Genomic DNA, 20437 nt, shown 5'->3' with positions numbered 1-20437 from the left:
CCTCCCCCATAAACTGCCATCAGAGTGTTCTAGCCCCACCTACTGCTTGAGTTACAGACTCCCTGCACCTGTAAGCTGCCATTAGAGTGTTCTAGCCCCACCTACTGCTTGAGTTACAGACTCCTTGCCCTACCCCTGTAAACTGCCATCAGAGTGTTCTATTCCCACCCACTGCTTGAGTTACATACTCCCTGCACCTGTAAGCTTCCATCAGTGTTCTAGCCCCACCCACTGCTTGAGTTACAGATTCCCTGCACTTGTAAGCCTCCATCAGAGTGTTCTAGCCCCACCCACTGCTTGAGTTACAGATTCCCTGCACTTGTAAGCTTCCATCAGTGTTCTAGCCCCACCCACTGCTTGAGTTACAGATTCCCTGCACCTGTAAGCTGCCATCAGAGTATTCTATTCCCACCCACTGCTTGAGTTACATACTCCCTGCACCTGTAAGTTTCCATCAGAGTGTTCTAGCCCCACCCACTGCTTGAGTTACAGATTCCCTGCACTTGTAAGCTTCCATCAGTGTTCTAGCCCCACCCACTGCTTGAATTACAGATTCCCTGCACTTGTAAGCTTCCATCAGAGTGTTCTAGCCCCACCCACTGCTTGAGTTACAGATTCCCTGCACTTGTAAGCTTCCATCAGAGTGTTCTAGCCCCACCCACTGCTTGAGTTACAGATTCCCTGCACCTGTAAGCTGCCATCAGAGTATTCTATTCCCACCGACTGCTTGAGTTACACACTCCCTGCACCTGTAAGCTGCCATCAGAGTATTCTATTCCCACCGACTGCTTGAGTTACATACTCCCTGCACCTGTAAACTGCCATCAAAGTGTTTTATTCCCACCCACTGCTCGAGTTACATACTCCCTGCACCTGTAAACTGCCATCAAAGTGTTTTATTCCCACCCACTGCTTGAGTTACAGACTCCCTACACCTGTAAACTGCCATCAGAGTGTACTATTCCCACCCACTGCTTGAGTTACAGACTCCCTGCACCTGTAAACTGGCATCAGAATGTTTTATTCCCACCCACTGCTTGAGTTACAGATTCCCTGCACCAGTAAGCTGCCATCAGAGTAATCTATTCCCACCCACTGATTGAGTTACAGACTCCCTTCCCCTCCCCCTGTAAGCTGCCATTGGGTGTTCTAGCCCCACCTACTGCTTAAGTTACAGTCTCCCAGCCCCTCCCCCTGCAAGCTGCAATCAGAATCTTCTAGTCCCGCCCACTGCTGGCCATACATAGAAATATCTGCAAATTTGTCAAGATCTTTGCAAATCAGCCCAGTTTAGCCACCTACACTGTGGGCCGAATTGGGCTGATCTGATTGTTTGGCCCCCAGGTCAACAACAGGATCAGAACAGGTGGCAATGCATGTTTATTGGTGCGGTACTGACCCAACAGGATTTCTAAAACTGAAAGATATGTGCCGGATACTCTAATGTAAAGGACATCTATTGTCTGGCTAATAGAGTAATGGAGGGTCTCGGAATGGTAAACCCACAAGGATGTGTGATATCTGGCTAAGAGTGAAACGTGGGAGGGCTCAGTCACGTGGCCCATCCTTGGCCCGGCTAATTCAGAAGCTGGAAGCCCCATTGCCGTACCACGCGCAGTCTCTGGAGCCGTTCCCATGGCGACGGCTAGATTAACTGTTACTCTCTGTGCTCCTTCCTCCGGGCTATTGTGATTGCTCCACAGAGCCCTCACAGAGAAGAGATGGAGGAGGGAGCGGATGGGGGGGTGGGAATTCTCTCTTTTTTTTTTTTTTTTTTTTTTTTTAATTCCCTAACAGCCCAAAAATACCTTCGCTGAACTGAAACACAACATTGATTGCAATTACAGCTCCCTTAATTGCAATCATTCCCACAGCGAGGGTGGAACCACTCCAGGAGGGGGGATAAGACAATGAAAGAGCAAGTCCAATCGTGACCTAAATCAGTGAGTTCAGGGCTACCCCAGGCTACCCCACAGGCAGAGCAGCCTAAATGGCAGAATTCCTGCTTTACCTACATGCACTTACTTAACTCTGTATTGATTAAAGGCAATGGGGGTATTTACTGCATCTGGGCAGAAATGCAAGGGGGCAGGGCAGCATTGTGGCTGCTCCCTAACTTGCACCTCTGAATAACTGAGGGAAACACTATGGCACCTCCCTCCCATATGTATAAATACAAATATACAGAGAAGGAATGTTCTGGGCACACAATAAGCTGTACCCCCATACTGTACTGTCTAAGGGAAACACTATGGCACCTCCCTCCCATATGTATAAATACAAATATACAGAGAAGGAATGTTCTGGGCACACAATAAGCTGTACCCCCATACTGTACTGTCTAAGGGAAACACTATGGCACCTCCCTCCCATATGTATAAATACAAATATACAGAGAAGGAATGTTCTGGGCACACAATAAGCTGTACCCCCATACTGTACTGTCTAAGGGAAACACTATGGCACCTCCCTCCCATATGTATAAATACAAATATACAGAGAAGGAATGTTCTGGGCACACAATAAGCTGTACCCCCATACTGTACTGTCTAAGGGAAACACTATGGCACCTCCCTCCCATATGTATAAATACAAATATACAGAGAAGGAATGTTCTGGGCACACAATAAGCTGTACCCCCATACTGTACTGTCTAAGGGAAACACTATGGCACCTCCCTCCCATATGTATAAATACAAATATACAGAGAAGGAATGTTCTGGGCACACAATAAGCTGTACCCCCATACTGTACTGTCTAAGGGAAACACTATGGCTCCTCCCTCCCATATGTATAAATACAAATATACAGAGAAGGAATGTTCTGGGCACACAATAAGCTGTATCCCCATACTGTACTGTCTAAGGGAAACACTATGGCACCTCCCTCCCATATGTATAAATACAAATATACAGAGAAGGAATGTTCTGGGCACACAATAAGCTGTACCCCCATACTGTACTGTCTAAGGGAAACACTATGGCACCTCCCTCCCATATGTATAAATACAAATATAGTAAAATATAGGCAGGCTTCTCCATTGACTAAAGGTTTAACCCCATACACCTCATGTCTCTGGTTCCCAATATAAAGCTGCTCACCCCTGAACTGAGATCAGGGGAGGTGTCAGGGTGGCACGATGGACTATTTAAGGAGGCCTGGGAGCTGTGGGGTGGGGGCTAGAAGGAGGGCTTGACAAGTGGCGAGACACTGCACTGAGTGGGAGATCTAATGACCTTTTAGCTGTCAGACTGTATCAGCTCAACATTCAGCCATATGGAAAGGCCTCGTCCCCAGGGCTGTTGCTTAAAGGGAAAACATACCCTATTAATACTCACAGTTGGCTTTCACTCCACTTTCTTGTAAATGTTTAGTAATACATCAGTAAAATCATTTTTAAATATACGTGTAGCAGGGGCGCTGCCATAGTGCTCATCCAGCCATGGGAACATTAAATGTCACACCTAGAAATACACACAAAAAAAATTAAACGGGGTCCAACATTCCTACAACAAATAGATTGTGTATGTGGGGCTGCCATTAGGGGGGCTGAAGGGAGTCCTATCAGGGAGGCCATGGCAGTAGGCAACGGTCCATGCTGCTAACTGCTGGGCTTATGACATGGTTTGGGTTTGCTGGGTGGTTCTGGATTAGGGGCATAATGAAGGTATTTGGGAGGTGAGAGTTTTGAAAATATGTATTAATATGAACTACATTATTAGGTATCATTCCATGCCACAGGGACTACTTTCTATCCTCAGAACAAAATATCACGCAGCCCCAGATTCTGGCTCAAAACATGGAGAATCCTTCCACTAAAGAGATGTTGACTGACAATATTCTTGGCAGTGATCCCCAGCCGGTTGCTTAGCAACCTGCGGTGCCACCGTGTTTGTGCCGGAATTCCATGTGACTGACGTTCCTTCCCAGATCCTGAGAGACAAAAGAAGGGAACAAGTTTACTTCTGTTCAGCTCTGAATGAAAGGATTGGACTTGAAAAATCACATTATTCGGCTCACAACAGTGCTGTTTCAATTCTATAATAATGGTGCCACCAAGTGGCTGGTGTGTAAAATGCATCCTAAAGGAGTGGCGTATTATATATCTTTTTAATTTCAATTTAATTTTCATTACACAGAACAAACATGGCTGATGTGGCCCCTACAATGACAAAATAGGAGGAATAATCATTATTATTTAAATAATATTCAGTATAGAAAGTAAAGACAGACTCTGGGCAAATTTGTATCAGAATAACCTATGTGCATGTGGCTTCACACAGAGATAAGGAAGGGAATAGGAATGGAAGAGCATACAGGTACGTTTTCAATCAAGAAAGCAAAAGTAGAAAATGGGGGAATGATTGCTTCACATGCAAAGAATAATCCCCACTCTAAGTATTGCAATAGTAAAAAGATGTGAGTCTAAAAAAGATTAATCAGTTTGTAGCATTAGTGTTAGCACATTTATAAAAATCCAACTTATTTCACAACATTGTACTTTGCCTGTGTGTACCATACTCTGCCTGCCCTATGCTGCCTGTGTGTGCCATACTCTGCCTGCCCTATGCTGCCTGTGTATGCCATGCTCTGCCTGCCCTAGGCTGCCTATGTGTGCCATACTCTGCCTGCCCTACCCTGCCTGTTTGTGCCATACTCTGCCTGCCCTATGCTGCCTGTGTGTGCCATACTCTGTCTGCCATACGCTGCCTGTGTGTGCCATACTCTGCCTGCCCTACCTTGCCTGTGTGTGCCATACTCTGCCTGCCCTACCCTGCCTCTGTGTGCCATACTCTGCCTGCCCTACCCTGCCTCTGTGTGCCATACTCTGCCTGCCCTACCCTGCCTCTGTGTGCCATACTCTGCCTGCCCTACCCTGCCTCTGTGTGCCATACTCTGCCTGCCCTACCCTGCCTCTGTGTGCCATACTCTGCCTGCCCTACCCTGCCTCTGTGTGCCATACTCTGCCTGCCCTACCCTGCCTGTGTGTGCCATACTCTGCCTGCCCTACCCTGCCTGTGTGTGCCATACTCTGCCTGCCCTACCCTGCCTGTGTGTGCCATACTCTGCCTGCCCTACCCTGCCTCTGTGTGCAATACTCTGCCTGCCCTAGGCTGCCTGTGTGTGCCATACTCTGCCTGCCCTATGCTGCCTGTGTGTGCCATACACAGTACATAGTGACACAATACTGGCACTGTTCCTACTGTAGCACACCCTTGGGTGATACTATAATGTATGGGTAACTCCAGCACGCTCAGTGACACCCCAATGACTGACCACAATATTGGTAAACAATACGATCCCTTTTCTTTATTAAGTGTAACAAACAATCAGCAGGAATCTGACTAATTGAAAATATCAAAGCAAGATATATATAACAATATACCAAGAACAATGACACAATTCAAATTGCAGCAATTATAAACTTGTAATATGTGCTAAACCCTGTAACTTAATACCCCCGTCACAGTCCCAGATGATTTGTGCACGTTGGGGCCCTTATTGAGTATAACCTATTGGCCAATGACTGTGTTACACAATTAGTAGTACACAATTACCCAATAGAATGTGGTGCTGCAGGTTACTCACAGTCTGTGCCTAAATCACTGTATCTGTACCTTTAGTAGCAGATCTCAGATGGGACGCAGGCAGCTCTGTAATCACCTGGGCCTCTATGCAGCCTGGGACTTTCCTACCAACAGCAGGCAGCTTCCCCTGCTCCCTTTCTGGCTGGCACTGATTTGGCACTTTTGCTAGTCCAAAACTGGGAGAGCAGGGTCAGCTTCTCACTGTTGCAGCTTCTCCCTGTAGCAGCTTCTCACTGTTGCAGCTTCTCCCTGTAGCAGCTTCTCCTGGGTCAGGATCTCTGCAGGTGTCTCCCACTCAAAGCAGGTACAACAGGTAGTCGGCAGTCAGTAGTTTCTCCCTGGCACACACTTCTCTCCCCTTTTTATAGTCCAGGATGGTGGTCCTCACAACATTTTGCGCCTTTCCTTCTCATTGGTGGATTCAAAGCCCCAGCCAGGTCCTCAGCTCTGAGGCATGCTGGGATATGTAGTCCTGTAAACTGTCCATGCAAACTATACATAAGGAGATGCAAGTTTTCTATGGTGAGTAGCTGTTCATGTTTCTTGCTTTAGTTAGGGGTCTTACATTACAATCTGAGGTGTGAACAGGGGAACAATGTGGGTGATTACAGCCTGAGCCTGAGGTGTGAACACTGCAGGGGGGAACAATGCAGAGATTAAAAGGTGGAACAACACAGGGGATTACATGTTTAAACAATACAGAGGGATTACAGCCTGAATCTGAGGTGAGAACCATGCAGGGGGCCAGTTAATCACAGTACTGATACCATTTAAAGCTTACTCAAAGGTAAACCATCAAAGCAGCCAGACAGGTGGGGGGCCACATACAGGGGGATCGCTAGTTGGACAGCACTGGCCTAGGGGAATCAAGTGGTATCTGATCCTCCAGAAAATCCCCAACGCCTTGGATTTTGTTACCATCTTTGCGCTTTTTTTTTCTTTTTGCCAATTTGGGGTTCTGCTGCGTCCATCTGATCAACAAATGAGGAGTCCTCTAAAAATAACATGAAATGTACACATCAGCCTGTACTGCAATGTTTCTGGATATACAATAGCCGCTCCAACCAGGGGCCCCCGCAGTCTAGTGGGGAGGCTGGCAGAGAGGCCCAGCAGGGTGACAAACAGGGTGACCGGGGGCAGGGAGCCCAGAAGGTTAATGGGGCTGGTAGGAGGGGGGCAGCATGGTGACAGGTGAGTGGATGGGACAGAAGGAAGGCAGCCTGTGTGTGGTTGGGGGGCCGGCAGGGAGGGAGAGGGGCTGTGGCATAGGCGGAGGGTGACTTTTTTGTTTGGGGAGGCTAAAGATGGCCCATACACAGACTGACCTAAAGCTAATGTGACACTTAGTGGATTCCCTGCTGGTGTAAAAAATTAACCTCCCAACTACCTCTTGCCGTTCCCACTGACTCCCAGGGATACTGTACAAAAGTGCGGGGGGGTGCTTTTTTTTTTTTTTACCCTAAAATGCTTAGGATGTAAAAGTATCCATACGCGCACTTCTGTTAGGGGATCTGCAAACATTTGTGTTTGTGATCAGTTAGCTTCAAGGGGTAGTTCGCATTCGAATTCACTTTTATTTTTAATGGTTTTTCAGTTATTTAGCTTTTTTTTTCAGCAGCTCTCCATTTGGTATTTCAGCAGCTATCTGGTTGCTAGGGTCTTATTTACCCTACAACCAGGTAGTGGTTTAAACAAGAGATGGGAATATGAATAGTTAAGGGGCCTACTTGGAAAAATAAGTAATACAAAATTATAATAATAATAAAATTGTAGCCTCACAGAGCAATATTTTTGGCCCCCATTTGAAATCCGGAAAGAGGCAGAACAGAGGCAAATTATTCAAAAAAATTAATTAGGAAGACCAATTGCAAAGTTGCTAGGAATAGGCCATTTTATAACATACTAAAGGTTTACTTAAAAGTGAACCACCCCTTTAGATGTGTTTATGTTAGTTTTATAGCAAGAAAGGCAGTGGATACTGACTCCCCATTATATACAGTGAGACGCAGTCCTTATTTACAAACCCAGCACATTATATACAGTGAGAAGCAGTGGGTACAGATGGCAGATATTCAGGCCCTGGCACTATAACACTGGCACTGATACACAGCATTGGCCCCACTGTAACTTACTGTAAATGAACAAAACAATGACAAAAAAAAAAAAAAAATTAGTAAGTGCAAAAAACAACAGCAAATATATAAACACACAATGAGCTTTTTCAGAGGGAAAGAGTTAACTTACCCACCATCTGTTAGGGTAGGGGATAGATTATAAATTATTATAGATGTCAGGTCAGGCAAAAAACAATTTAATGTCAGCTAGTGATTCTTTAGAACTGTATAGTACCTGTGTATAGTGCCTGTGTATAGTGCCTGTGTATAGTGCCTGTGTATAGTACCTGGGTATAGTGCCTGTGTATAGTACCTGGGTATAGTGCCTGGGTATAGTGCCTGGGTATAGTGCCTGGGTATAGTGCCTGGGTATAGTGCCTGTGTATAGTACCTGTGTATAGTACCTGGGTATAGTACCTGGGTATAGTGCCTGTGTATAGTACCTGGGTATAGTACCTGGGTATAGTGCCTGGGTATAGTACCTGGGTATAGTACCTGGGTATAGTGCCTGTGTATAGTACCTGGGTATAGTGCCTGTGTATAGTACCTGTGTATAGTACCTGGGTATAGTGCCTGGGTATAGTGCCTGTGTATAGTACCTGTGTATAGTGCCTGTGTATAGTACCTGGGTATAGTACCTGGGTATAGTGCCTGTGTATAGTGCCTGTGTATAGTACCTGGATATAGTGCCTGGGTATAGTACCTGTGTATAGTGCCTGTGTATAGTACCTGGGTATAGTACCTGTATATAGTGCCTGGGTATAGTGCCTGGGTATAGTGCCTGGGTATAGTGCCTGGGTATAGTGCCTGGGTATAGTACCTGGGTATAGTCCCTGGGTATAGTGCCTGGGTATAGTGCCTGGGTATAGTACCTGTGTATAGTGCCTGGGTATAGTGCCTGGGTATAGTGCCTGTGTATAGTGCCTGTGTATAGTGCCTGGGTATAGTACCTGTGTATAGTGCCTGTGTATAGTACCTGGGTATAGTACCTGTATATAGTGCCTGGGTATAGTGCCTGGGTATAGTGCCTGGGTATAGTGCCTGGGTATAGTGCCTGGGTATAGTGCCTGGGTATAGTACCTGGGTATAGTCCCTGGGTATAGTGCCTGGGTATAGTGCCTGGGTATAGTACCTGGGTATAGTGCCTGGGTATAGTGCCTGGGTATAGTGCCTGGGTATAGTACCTGTGTATAGTACCTGTGTATAGTACCTGTGTATAGTGCCTGGGTATAGTCCCTGTGTATAGTACCTGGGTATAGTACCTGTGTATAGTACCTGTGTATAGTACCTGTGTATAGTGCCTGGGTATAGTACCTGTGTATAGTGCCTGGGTATAGTACCTGTGTATAGTGCCTGGGTATAGTGCCTGGGTATAGTACCTGTGTATAGTACCTGAGTATAGTGCCTGTGTATAGTGCCTGTGTATAGTACCTGTGTATAGTACCTGGGTATAGTACCTGTGTATAGTACCTGTGTATAGTACCTGAGTATAGTGCCTGTGTATAGTGCCTGGGTATAGTACCTGTGTATAGTACCTGTGTATAGTACCTGTGTATAGTACCTGGGTATAGTGCCTGTGTATAGTACCTGTGTATAGTACCTGGGTATAGTACCTGAGTATAGTGCCTGTGTATAGTGCCTGTGTATAGTACCTGTGTATAGTACCTGGGTATAGTACCTGTGTATAGTACCTGTGTATAGTACCTGAGTATAGTGCCTGTGTATAGTGCCTGGGTATAGTGCCTGTGTATAGTGCCAGTGTATAGTACCTGTGGGATGAAATCTGCAGCAAAAGTTGAGAGTTGGTTCTTAGGTAAAGTTACAGCTGCAGATTCTTCTTTTCAGTCTTCATTTCTGCACTGTTTCCCGATCCCTGTGTGCATCTGTGCTCTGATTGGTCAATTTTACTGTCTGTCAAGGAAGCTGTGCTCTGATTGGAGAATCGAGAAAAAGAAAGATCCAATCAGAGCACAGCAAAACGGGCTTGAGGAACTCATTTCCAGGACAGTGCAGAAACGGAGTAAGGTGGTTTTTTTTTTTTTTAATGTGCCAAGCAGGTTTGGGGAGGCCTATGGGCTGTGGGAAGTGAGCGGGGCCCCCCAGGACTTTTCCTGGCATCCCAGTGTGCCAGTCTGACCCTGGGTTCCAGCTCCTTGTGTCTCTGTGTGTGTAACCTGCTTGTCCTGATAGGTTTTTTCTCCTCAATTTATCCACAATGGAATATCTTGGATTGATTTCACTTGATTGGTTCATTGAAACAACTATTTTCTTCTCAATCCTCTCTTAATCAGTCAATAAATGTATTATGTGTGGGACCCACATAAGAATGAGCCTTGGTTGCTCATATAAGCAATAGGTGGTACAGGTATGGGACCTGTTATCCAGAATGCTCAGGACCTGGAGTTTCCCAGATCAAGTACAAGTACAGGTACTGTTTTATTATTACAGAGAAAAGGGAATCATTTAACCATGAAATAAACCCAATAGGGCTGTTCTGCCCCAATAAGGGGTAATTATATCTTAGTTGGGATCAAGTACAGGTACTGTTTTATTATTACAGAGAAAAGGGAATCATTTAACCATGAAATAAACCCAATAGGGCTGTTCTGCCCCCAATAAGGGGTAATTATATCTTAGTTGGGATCAAGTACAGGTACTGTTTTATTATTACAGAGAAAAGGGAATCATTTAACCATTAAATAAACCCAATAGGGCTGTTCTGCCCCCAATAAGGGGTAATTATATCTTAGTTGGGATCAAGTACAGGTACTGTTTTATTATTACAGAGAAAAGGGAATCATTTAACCATTAAATAAACCCAATAGGGCTGTTCTCCCCAATAAGGGGTAATTATATCTTAGTTGGGATCAAGTACAGGTACTGTTTTATTATTACAGAGAAAAGGGAATCATTTAACCATGAAATAAACCCAATAGGGCTGTTCTGCCCCAATAAGGGGTAATTATATCTTAGTTGGGATCAAGTACAGGTACTGTTTTATTATTACAGAGAAAAGGGAATCATTTAACCATTAAATAAACCCAATAGGGCTGTTCTGCCCCCAATAAGGGGTAATTATATCTTAGTTGGGATCAAGTACAGGTACTGTTTTATTATTACAGAGAAAAGGGAATAATTTAACCATTAAATAAACCCAATAGGGCTGTTCTGCCCCCAATGAGGGGTAATTATATCTTAGTTGGGATCAAGTACAGGTACTGTTTTATTATTACAGAGAAAAGGGAATCATTTAACCATGAAATAAACCCAACAGGATTGTTCTGCCCCAATAATTCGGAACTTTCTGGATAACAGGTTTCCGGACAAGGGATCCCATACCTGTATTATGAGTAATATATAATACACACCTTTTATTAATACAACCATATTGGACAGGGATATATTTTAGTGTATTGCAATACAGTTGCCCCTTTCCCCTATAAAGCTGAACACTTATTAAACCTGCAGCCATGATGGTTTCTGAGCAGTTTATTCAGACGCATGCCTGCAGGCTGCTCAGTTTCTGGGATGTAGAGACACTGAAACTACAAAGCTCTACGTATAGGCTACTCCCCCATTGGCAGGAAACTACAACTCCCAGTATCCTTTGCATGACAGACGCCTGCTGCCGGGCCCTGTAACACACAGAAGCGCTGGGTCACTTACAGTAGAATGGGAAATGGCCCTACTTGTGAATATACAGGGGACAAACAGGGACAATATAAGGGCAATTAGGCTACAGAGCAGCCTGGAAGTATCAGAGTAACTACCTCTCCCGACCAACCCTCCCTCTGCTGTGTGTAACTGTAACCCTTTGCCGCCCCTCCTGTCTGTCTGTGGGGCAAAAACAAGGAACGGGAAAGGGCAGCGCTCACTTCCAAGCGTTTCCGGCGCCTCATTCACTTGTTCAATTCACTCGGCGGAAGTGACCGCGTAGCCACGCCCACCGGCGCTATGGGAACAGAACGCGCGGCTTTTTTTTCCTCAATGAACTTTATTAGTAAGAAGACACAGTAACAGCGGCCATAGGCAGCCATTAGGGAGTGAAATAGCGATGGGAACTCAGCCCCATTCACAGGTATTATACTGGGGCGGGAGATAAGGGATTTGAGGAGCAGGCTGTTACCCAGGAGCAGCCGCACAGCCGCAGGGACCGCTGCTCTGTACAGAATTTGTGTGACAAGATGGCTGCCTTCAAGTATGGCTTATTTTACTCTGTATTAGTAACCATAGCAACCATAAGTATAATATATAATGTTCATAATGCATATAAGCAGATGGATGAATTGCATGCTTTGTATGGTTAGGTTACAAAAAAAACAATTTGTCATTGAATATTAGTGTTATAGGAGCCTGGATGGGTTACCTGCACCCCCCATGTCTATTGGTCCGTAGGGGCCTCTCCAGCCCTCAAAGGGTTAAGTATCCCCCTGAAACTAATTTAGGTTTCATTAAAATAAGTTCCAAATATCCATTCATTCTCACTGGGTTTAATGTTATGTCATACCCCCCAACTGTCCCGCTTTTTATAGCGCGTCCCGCTGTCCCGCATTTCCGTAACATTCATGGAACGATCCGTGATAGCGAGATCCGCCGGCTGAAGGTGGGCGCTCCTGCTCCTTGTGCGCCTTCTCTCCTTATGTGGCTTCTTCTCCGGCGGTGCCAGGCCCTTTTATAAGGTTGCGCCCCGTGCGTATTGATGTCACACATACCCACAGGCGCAACCTTATAAAAGGGCCTGGCACCGCCGCACATGGAGCCACATAAGGAGAGGAACCGCGGAAGAAGTAGGAGGATTGCATTGTGTATGAAGGGTACTGTGTATGGGGGGAACTGTGTATGAAGGGTACTGTGTATTGGGGGGTACTGTGTATGGGGGCTCTGTGTATGAAGGGTACTGTGTATTGGGGGGAACTGTGTATGAAGGGTACTGTGTATGGGGGGCTCTGTGTATAAAGGGTACTGTGTATTGGGGGAACTGTGTATGAAGGGTACTGTGTATTGGGGGGAACTGTGTATGAAGGGTACTGTGTATTGGGGGGAACTGTGTATGAAGGGTACTGTGTATGGGGGGCTCTGTGTATAAAGGGTACTGTGTATTGGGGGGAACTGTGTATGAAGGGTACTGTGTATTGGGGGGAACTGTGTATGAAGGGTACTGTGTATTGGGGCACTGTGTATGAAGGGTACTGTGTATTGGGGGGCACTGTGTATTGAGGGGCACTGTGTATTGGGGTACTGTGTATTGGGGGGAACTGTGTATGAAGGGTACTGTGTATTGGGGGTACTGTGTATGAAGGGTACTGTGTATTGGGGGGCACTATGTATGAAGGGTACTGTGTATTGGGGGACACTGTATGAAGGGCATTGTGTATTGGGGCACTGTGTATTGGGGGGCACTGTGTATGAAGGGTAATGTGTATGGGGGGCACTGTGTATGGGGGGCACTGTGTATGGGGGGCACTGTGTATTGGGGGTACTGTGTATGAAGGGCATTGTGTATTGGGGGGCACTGTGTATTGAGGGGCACTGTGTATGAAGGGTACTGTGTATTGGGGGGAACTGTGTATGAAGGGTACTGTGTATTGGGGGCACTGTGTATGAAGGGTACAGTGTATTGGGGGGCACTGTGTATGAAGGGTACTGTGTATTGGGGGACACTGTATGAAGGGCATTGTGTATTGGGGGCACTGTGTATGAAGGGTAATGTGTATTGGGGGCACTGTGTATTGGGGGTACTGTGTATGAAGGGCACTGTGTATTGAGGGGCACTGTGTATGAAGGGTACTGTTTATTGGGGGGAACTGTGTATGAAGGGTACTGTGTATTGGGGGCACTGTGTATGAAGGATACTGTGTATTGGGGGCACTGTGTATGAAGGGTACTGTGTATTGGGGGGCACTGTGTATGAAGGGTACTGTGTATTGGGGACACTGTATGAAGGGCATTGTGTATTGGGGCACTGTGTATTGGGGGGCACTGTGTATGAAGGGTTCTGTGTATTTGGGGTACTGTGTATTTGGGGTACTGTGTATGGGGGGCACTGTGTATGGGGGGTACTGTGTATGAAGGGCATTGTGTATTGGGGGGCACTGTGTATTGAGGGGCACTGTGTATGAAGGGTACTGTGTATTGGGGGGAACTGTGTATGAAGGGTACTGTGTATTGGGGGCACTGTGTATGAAGGGCATTGTGTATTGGGGCACTGTGTATTGGGGAGCACTGTGTATGAAGGGTACTGTGTATTGGGGAGCACTGTGTATGAAGGGTACTGTGTATTGGGGGTACTGTGTATTGGGGGGCACTGTGTATGAAGGGCACTGTGTATGAAGGGTACTGTGTATTGGGGGGCACTGTGTATGGGGGGGTACTGTCTATTGGGCCATTGGGGGCACTGTGTATGGGGGGGCAAATCTGGTACATAGTTATAACTCACTTATAACTGACTGCCTTCTCTCTATATTTGTATTTTATATGTAGGAGTTGCTATATTGTTTTCCTTAGGTCGTACAGTATGAGGGTATAGCACATTTGCGTCTGATCCCACCATTTCAACTATATAAAAGGAGTATTTTGTTTTTGTCCCTCTTTTCATTTTTCCAATGTTGGGAGGTATGTTATGTGTAACTGTCACTGTGTCTGTCTGTCCCTTTTCCTTCCCTGCACTGCTTGTTCTGACTCCTGATACAACTCCCCAATATCCATTCATTCCTCATTCTCACTGGGTTTATAGTTATGTGTAACTGTCACTGTGTCTGTCCCTTTCCCTTCTCTGCACTGCTGGTTCTGACTCCTGCTACAACTCCCCAATATCCATTCATTCCTCATTCTCACTGGGTTTATAGTTATGTGTAACTGTCACTGTGTCTGTCCCTTTCCCTTCTCTGCACTGCTGGTTCTGACTCCTGCTACAACTCCCCAATATCCATTCATTCCTCATTCTCACTGGGTTTATAGTTATGTGTAACTGTCACTGTGTCTGTCTGTCCCTTTCCCTTCTCTGCACTGCTGGTTCTGACTCCTGATACAACTCCCCAATATCCATTCATCCCTCATTCTCACTGGGTTTATAGTTATGTGTAACTGTCACTGTGTCTGTCCCTTTCCCTTCCCTGCACTGCTGGTTCTGACTCCTGATACAACTCCCCAATATCCATTCATTCCTCATTCTCACTGGGTTTATAGTTATGTATAACTATCCCTGTGTCTGTTCCTTTCCCTTCTCTGCACTGCTGGTTCTGACTTCTGATACAACTCCCCAATATCCATTCATTCCTCATTCTCACTGGGTTTATAGATATGTGTAACTGTCACTGTGTCTGTCCCTTTCTCTTCTCTGCACTGCTGGGAATTTGATATTAGATATATATATATATACACTGATTAACTAACGACGTAAATGACATACATGCAAGACTATATATCACAACTATACATTACCAGCAACTGTGACTGAAGAAGAACGGATAGACTTGTGATCAGCAAATAGCCCCCAAAAGAATATCTAGCTATATGGGCTTACATACTATTATATACTGTTCATAAATAGGGCAATTCTTATCACTTTCTATAATTGCATTAAACACAGGCCTCTCTATACAGCACTGTAGTAAATATGCCTTTCAAATAAAGGGTAACTAATCCTCTCTGTTCAGTTTTTTTTCTATAAAAGAGCAACTAAGACTCGGCTTATAAGCATAAGTTTGCTGTACTAAACTCTCTAACCCCATGCACCGATTGGGCATGCCCTTGCAGCGCTCAGTTCCCAGTAAATATATGGTTTAAGAAGGGTGTTTATATGACTAACCTAAATGTTTGTAGCCTTAGGTAAAAAAACATAATTTACTGCCCCTTTAGAGTTTTGGAGCTACTGCCTGTAGCTTCCTTGTAGGTATGTGACAGGTCAGAGTAAAATAATATTAACCGAATCCTAAATATCCTAAATATTTTTTTTGCAGAGGACAATGACACCAATAAGAGTATTATTTGAACGAGTTTTAACATCAGGAAGTTTGCCTCCCGACAAATCAGGGTGAGTCTGAATATAAAGTTGACTTGGTATATGGACGGCCAGACAGAAACTGCAGTGAGAGATGAGGGTCTCAAGTCAAGGGCCTTCCCCTGCGCAGCCTTAAGCCTTTTGCTCTACACTGTCATGTAACACAGACTGCAGGGTTTATTTTATGATCCTTTTCCCAGTGCAGCATAAAAGCTTTACCCAGTGGAGCCCTAAGCAGGCCTGTACCCTCAACTGTATCATGGGAAACATCATATATTTATATGGTAGAATTCCTATAAAACTCTATTCGGTTCATACACTGCCCCTGTGCAAGTTTTGCTGCTCGTGCAACAGTATTGCCATTCCCCTGCTCAGATGAAATCCTGCCTGCTCATGGCTCAGGCTTCATCCCCGTGCAAGTGGTGCGAGTGTACAAGGACAGCACAGGGGAAGGGGAAAGTGAAGAGGGAAGAACAGCTAAAGCGAAGCTGCACAATGCTGCTGTTATATGCTGAATGTGGCCTTTATACAATGTCTGACAAACTGGAAGCCTCACTTTGTCCCTATTTGGGAAAACTGAATTTCCTTGTTTTTTCCCCCCCTTGATTTCTGCAGTGAGATTTGGGCACGTTTCCTGGCCTTGGAAAGCAACATTGGAGATGTAGCTAGTATACTGAAAGTGGGAAAAAGGAGACACACAGCATTCAAGGAGGGGTATGAAGGGAAGGAGACGGCACTCCATGAGGATAGATACACATTTATGGACCTGTACCCCTGCTCCACAAGTGAACTGAAAGCTTTGGGATACAAGGTATGTCGGGATCAGGGTTTGTACCTGCATATAGCTATCCCGCCTTTTCTCCATTATGGGAATGATGTTAAATTCATATATTAACGTGGTGCTTAGGCTTATCTCTGGGCTCTAGTATATGTGCCAGCAGCTGCTGTCCCTTACCGCTCCCATGCCTTTATACCTAGCAGAGACACATTTATTTCTTTCACTCCCTTCACGTTTGCTTCTCTTTTTCAAGATTCTCAGGCAACAGCAAACTGCTGCTTGATTAACTAATAAAGGAACAGATATGGCTGGTTGTTATTGGCGGCTTGCAGTATTGTCAATTAGCACAAGGAAATGTGTCTTTTCCTCACTCCTAACTTATTGCCAGTAATGTCTCATTCTTATTTCTAGGATGTACCGAGAGCCAAACTGGCAGCACTAATCCCAGACCCTGTGGTAGCTCCATCCATAGCCCCTTCGCTGAAAGACGATGTTGAAAACCAGAGTATCCCAAACCTGACACGTCCCAGATGATCCCTTTCCAGCCGCGACATTTAGCTCGTAAGCCTTTTTACAGCAAACTGATTGCTTCAACCAGGAAAATCTTTTGAGCACTTTTATTTGCTGATTGTAACTAGTTGCTTCTTTATCTACTAATCCATTCCTGGGGGTGCCGTGCCTCCATGCGCACCATGTTATCTGCCTGGGAGTGCTGCACATTTGCCCGCTGCCATTGGTCACTTTAGTAATCGCACTCCCGTTTCCTTTTTATAGGGCTGCATAGAAATAACCTGCAGATATATTCCTGTGACTTAAGGAAAATGTCCTTTACTCTTAAATGTGCATGAAAACCAAAGGCGACTGCATAATTTCAAGAGCTGATAGTGTTGGCTTGCAGAACAGCCGCATGTAATAACCACTAAAAACAATATTTTTCTGTTCTGTAGCACCTGGACTCCATCCTGTTCCTGGCGGAGTATTCCCAGTCCCTCCAGCTGCAGTGATCCTAATGAAGCTGCTTCCTACCCCTATTTACTTCCAGGTTAGTGTGTAATTTTGCTTTTTTTTGACAATGTAGGGGTTGTTACCTTTGCTTTGACAGCCAGGAGAGGAGGGGAGGGCCGCAATAGAGATGGGCCACAGAGGATACGTTCTTCTCTAGCTGTTGGTGGCCCATCATTACTGGGACCATGGCTTCTATCAGCAATCATGTGGCCCTATTCTACTAAGTAAATAGGATGATCCCCACCGAGGGGGGCCAACTATCAATCCATTGGTCACCTGCGGCCCTTGGACCCTGCTAGCAAGAATAATGGGGCCCCAGTGAAAATAAAGTGACCTGCAGAAGGAAGCATGGTCACACCCCCTGATCCACCCCAGTCACCCATAATACAACAATATGCCCAATTGATGTCCAGGCAACCAATCAAGCCTCATTTTATAAAAGGGGTTTTTACTGTAATATTTAGCTAAACATTTGCATTTTTAGGCCAATCATTCTGAGTACTGTTGGGTGGGATTATGAAATAAAAGTTTCATTCTTTCATCTCTTTAGCCCCAAATTACACACCCGCCACCTTACTAATGAGATTGTGCTATACCATAGCATCGTACAACTACTTAGCAGCCCATTGTTACAAAGGAGAGACCATATAACGTCCATAGTGATTCTTAAGGGTGCTGAGCTTAGTTTGCCTGCAGACATGATTGGTTTAGCAGCCAACGCAGAAAACAGGCCCAATTGCCTTTCCAACCAATGACACTTTTGCATTCGAGAACACAGGAGAAATTTTCAGCAGCACCAAGGCGCATGTGCTGGGGCAAACAGTTATAGCCAATGGAGGGTGCCTAGCAAATTGCCCCCCCCATCCTCTTATGCATTAATGCAATACCACTAACAGCCTCCAGACTCTACATTAAAACTTATGGGGTGACTGCTAATGATGGAAACCCAATGCAGATCAAGTTAAATCACCTTTTTGCCTGCTGGGACCTGCCATTCCTCTGTCCCAATAATAATACTCATGGCAATGGCTTGTATATCAGCTGCTCTCTTCCGGGGCAATAGTCTTCTACTAACAGAGACATGTTTATGTGTCTGTTTCTCCTAGGCCCAAAGGGTTCTATTGGCAGAGACATGTTTATGGGTCTGTTTCTCCTAGGCCCAAAGGGTTCTATTGGCAGAGACATGTTTATGGGTCTGTTTCTCCTAGGCCCAAAGGGTTCTATTGGCAGAGACATGTTTATGGGTCTGTTTCTCCTAGGCCCAAAGGGTTCTATTGGCAGAGACATGTTTATGGGTCTGTTTCTCCAAGGACCAAAGATCACTAATGGCAGAGACATATTTATGGGATGGTCCTTGAGCCCAAAATGTAATTTAATAATAAGTCTTCCGTTCCTCTTAAACCCAGATATATATATATATATGCACCATCTATCATTTTATGTGAATTTTAAATATGTGTTGAGTTGAAATTACCCTTCAAGGCTTTGGCCACTGACCAAAGCTCTGAGCTCAGTGACGGTCACTAGGTCTGGGTTCAAACATGGCTAATTCCCTGTTCACATTTCTTCACCTTAGGATCTTCCCTCACCCATTTCTCCCACCCCTGATTCCGACAAATGATGGCACTTAATTTTAATGAAACTGCTGAATTGCATCAATATGTCTCAGTAGGGCGGGCCTGATACATTCCATTCAGGTAAGAATACACAAAATCAACTATTTTATAAATAACATTTCCACATCATATTAAAAATATGGGGTTCGAATTCCTGATACAGTATGGGATCCCTAATCCAGAAACCCATTAACCAGAAAGCTCTGAATTACAGAAAGCCCGTCTCCCACAGACTCCATTTTAATCAAATAATTCAGAATTTTAAAACTGATTTCCGTTTTCTCTGTAGTAATAAAAAAACAGCATCTTGTAATTGATCCCAACTACAATATCACTAATCGTTATTGGAGGCAAAACAATCCTATTGGGTTTAATTAATGTTTTATTGATTTTTTTAGTAGACTTAAGATATGGAGATCCAAATTACGGAAAGACCCCTTATCCGGAATACCCTTGGTCTCGAGCGTTCTGGGTAACGGATCCTATACCTGTATTGCATTTTGTTGTCTTTATTATGGAGGATGCTTAAGCTGCCATACAAGGGAGGAGCTGATATCTGTGCAGTTACCATTCAAGGGGAGGGCAGATTTGAACCTTGGGCAAATTATCGGATAACACTGGAGGGAACCTTTATTTTGGACACCACTATCTTTGCCCAATGGGGTTTCATAAACCTCCCTATCTGACTTAGCCCATATTAGTCAGGGATGCTATTGTTTTGGCCCCTTACATGGTCCAATCTTCTTTTTCATCTGATTCCCCCCCATCATTTACCTAGGATTTATGCTCCTATGACAAAAATGTTCCTACTGTGCCCCGAACTAAAACTCCCAGTCCGTTATTTCATACTATGCAGCAACACAGAAGTGAAGCTCTGAGTCTAGGGCCACGTGGATCCAACAACATATTTGAGGACCCCAAGGGGCACATGTAAGATCGCTTGAGCCTTTTGGTTGGAGCAATCATAAAGGAAACCCTGCGTGAGTTTTTGGGTAAAAATACTTCGTTAGTTAGGTTTTCCTTCCCCGAGCAGGCTCTTATAAATACGAAAAAGTTCAGCCAAACAAAGGAAAAAATCTCAACTAAGCAAGTATTTTATTCCCTTTATTTGGTTCCTTAACTTACGCGGGGTTTCCTTTAAGTTTCCTTTCCTAAGCCAAGGGGCTCAATCGATCATACACGTGCCCCTAATATATAAACAAGAGCCTGTAATTGATAGTTACATTAGTTTTGCTAGGATTGAAGGATAACACTTAGGGGCTCGTGTAAGAATGCTCGAGTGGTCGGACCCTAAACCCACATGAGAGTTCCCAAACAAATCTTCATCCGAATAGCAC

General features: G+C 44.9%; 1 protein-coding gene across 2 annotated transcripts; it reads left to right on the top strand.

Moving 5' to 3' along the window:
- The first annotated feature begins 15655 nt into the window (after nt 1-15655).
- On the top strand, nt 15656-19185 carry LOC101735090 (cleavage stimulation factor subunit 3-like). Of its 2 annotated transcripts, XR_004219864.1 has the most exons (5): nt 15656-15734; nt 16317-16512; nt 16891-17040; nt 17427-17521; nt 19061-19185. XR_004219864.1 is itself a non-coding variant. In XM_031891977.1 (4 exons), the coding sequence occupies exons 1-3, from the start codon at nt 15667-15669 to the stop codon at nt 17011-17013; spliced, it is 387 nt and encodes a 128-aa protein (XP_031747837.1). In that variant the 5' UTR covers nt 15662-15666; the 3' UTR covers nt 17014-17040; nt 17427-17509. The 2 variants fall into 2 exon arrangements, 1 of the variants encoding a protein (XP_031747837.1); XM_031891977.1 differs by lacking the exon at nt 19061-19185 and having other exon boundaries at nt 15662-15734; nt 17427-17509.
- The last annotated feature ends 1252 nt before the right edge of the window (nt 19186-20437 follow it).

Source organism: Xenopus tropicalis, chromosome 8 (genome assembly GCF_000004195.4).
Source record: "Xenopus tropicalis strain Nigerian chromosome 8, UCB_Xtro_10.0, whole genome shotgun sequence".
Classification (NCBI taxonomy): Eukaryota; Metazoa; Chordata; class Amphibia; order Anura; family Pipidae; genus Xenopus; species Xenopus tropicalis.
This window is presented reverse-complemented; position numbering and strand designations above follow the sequence as displayed.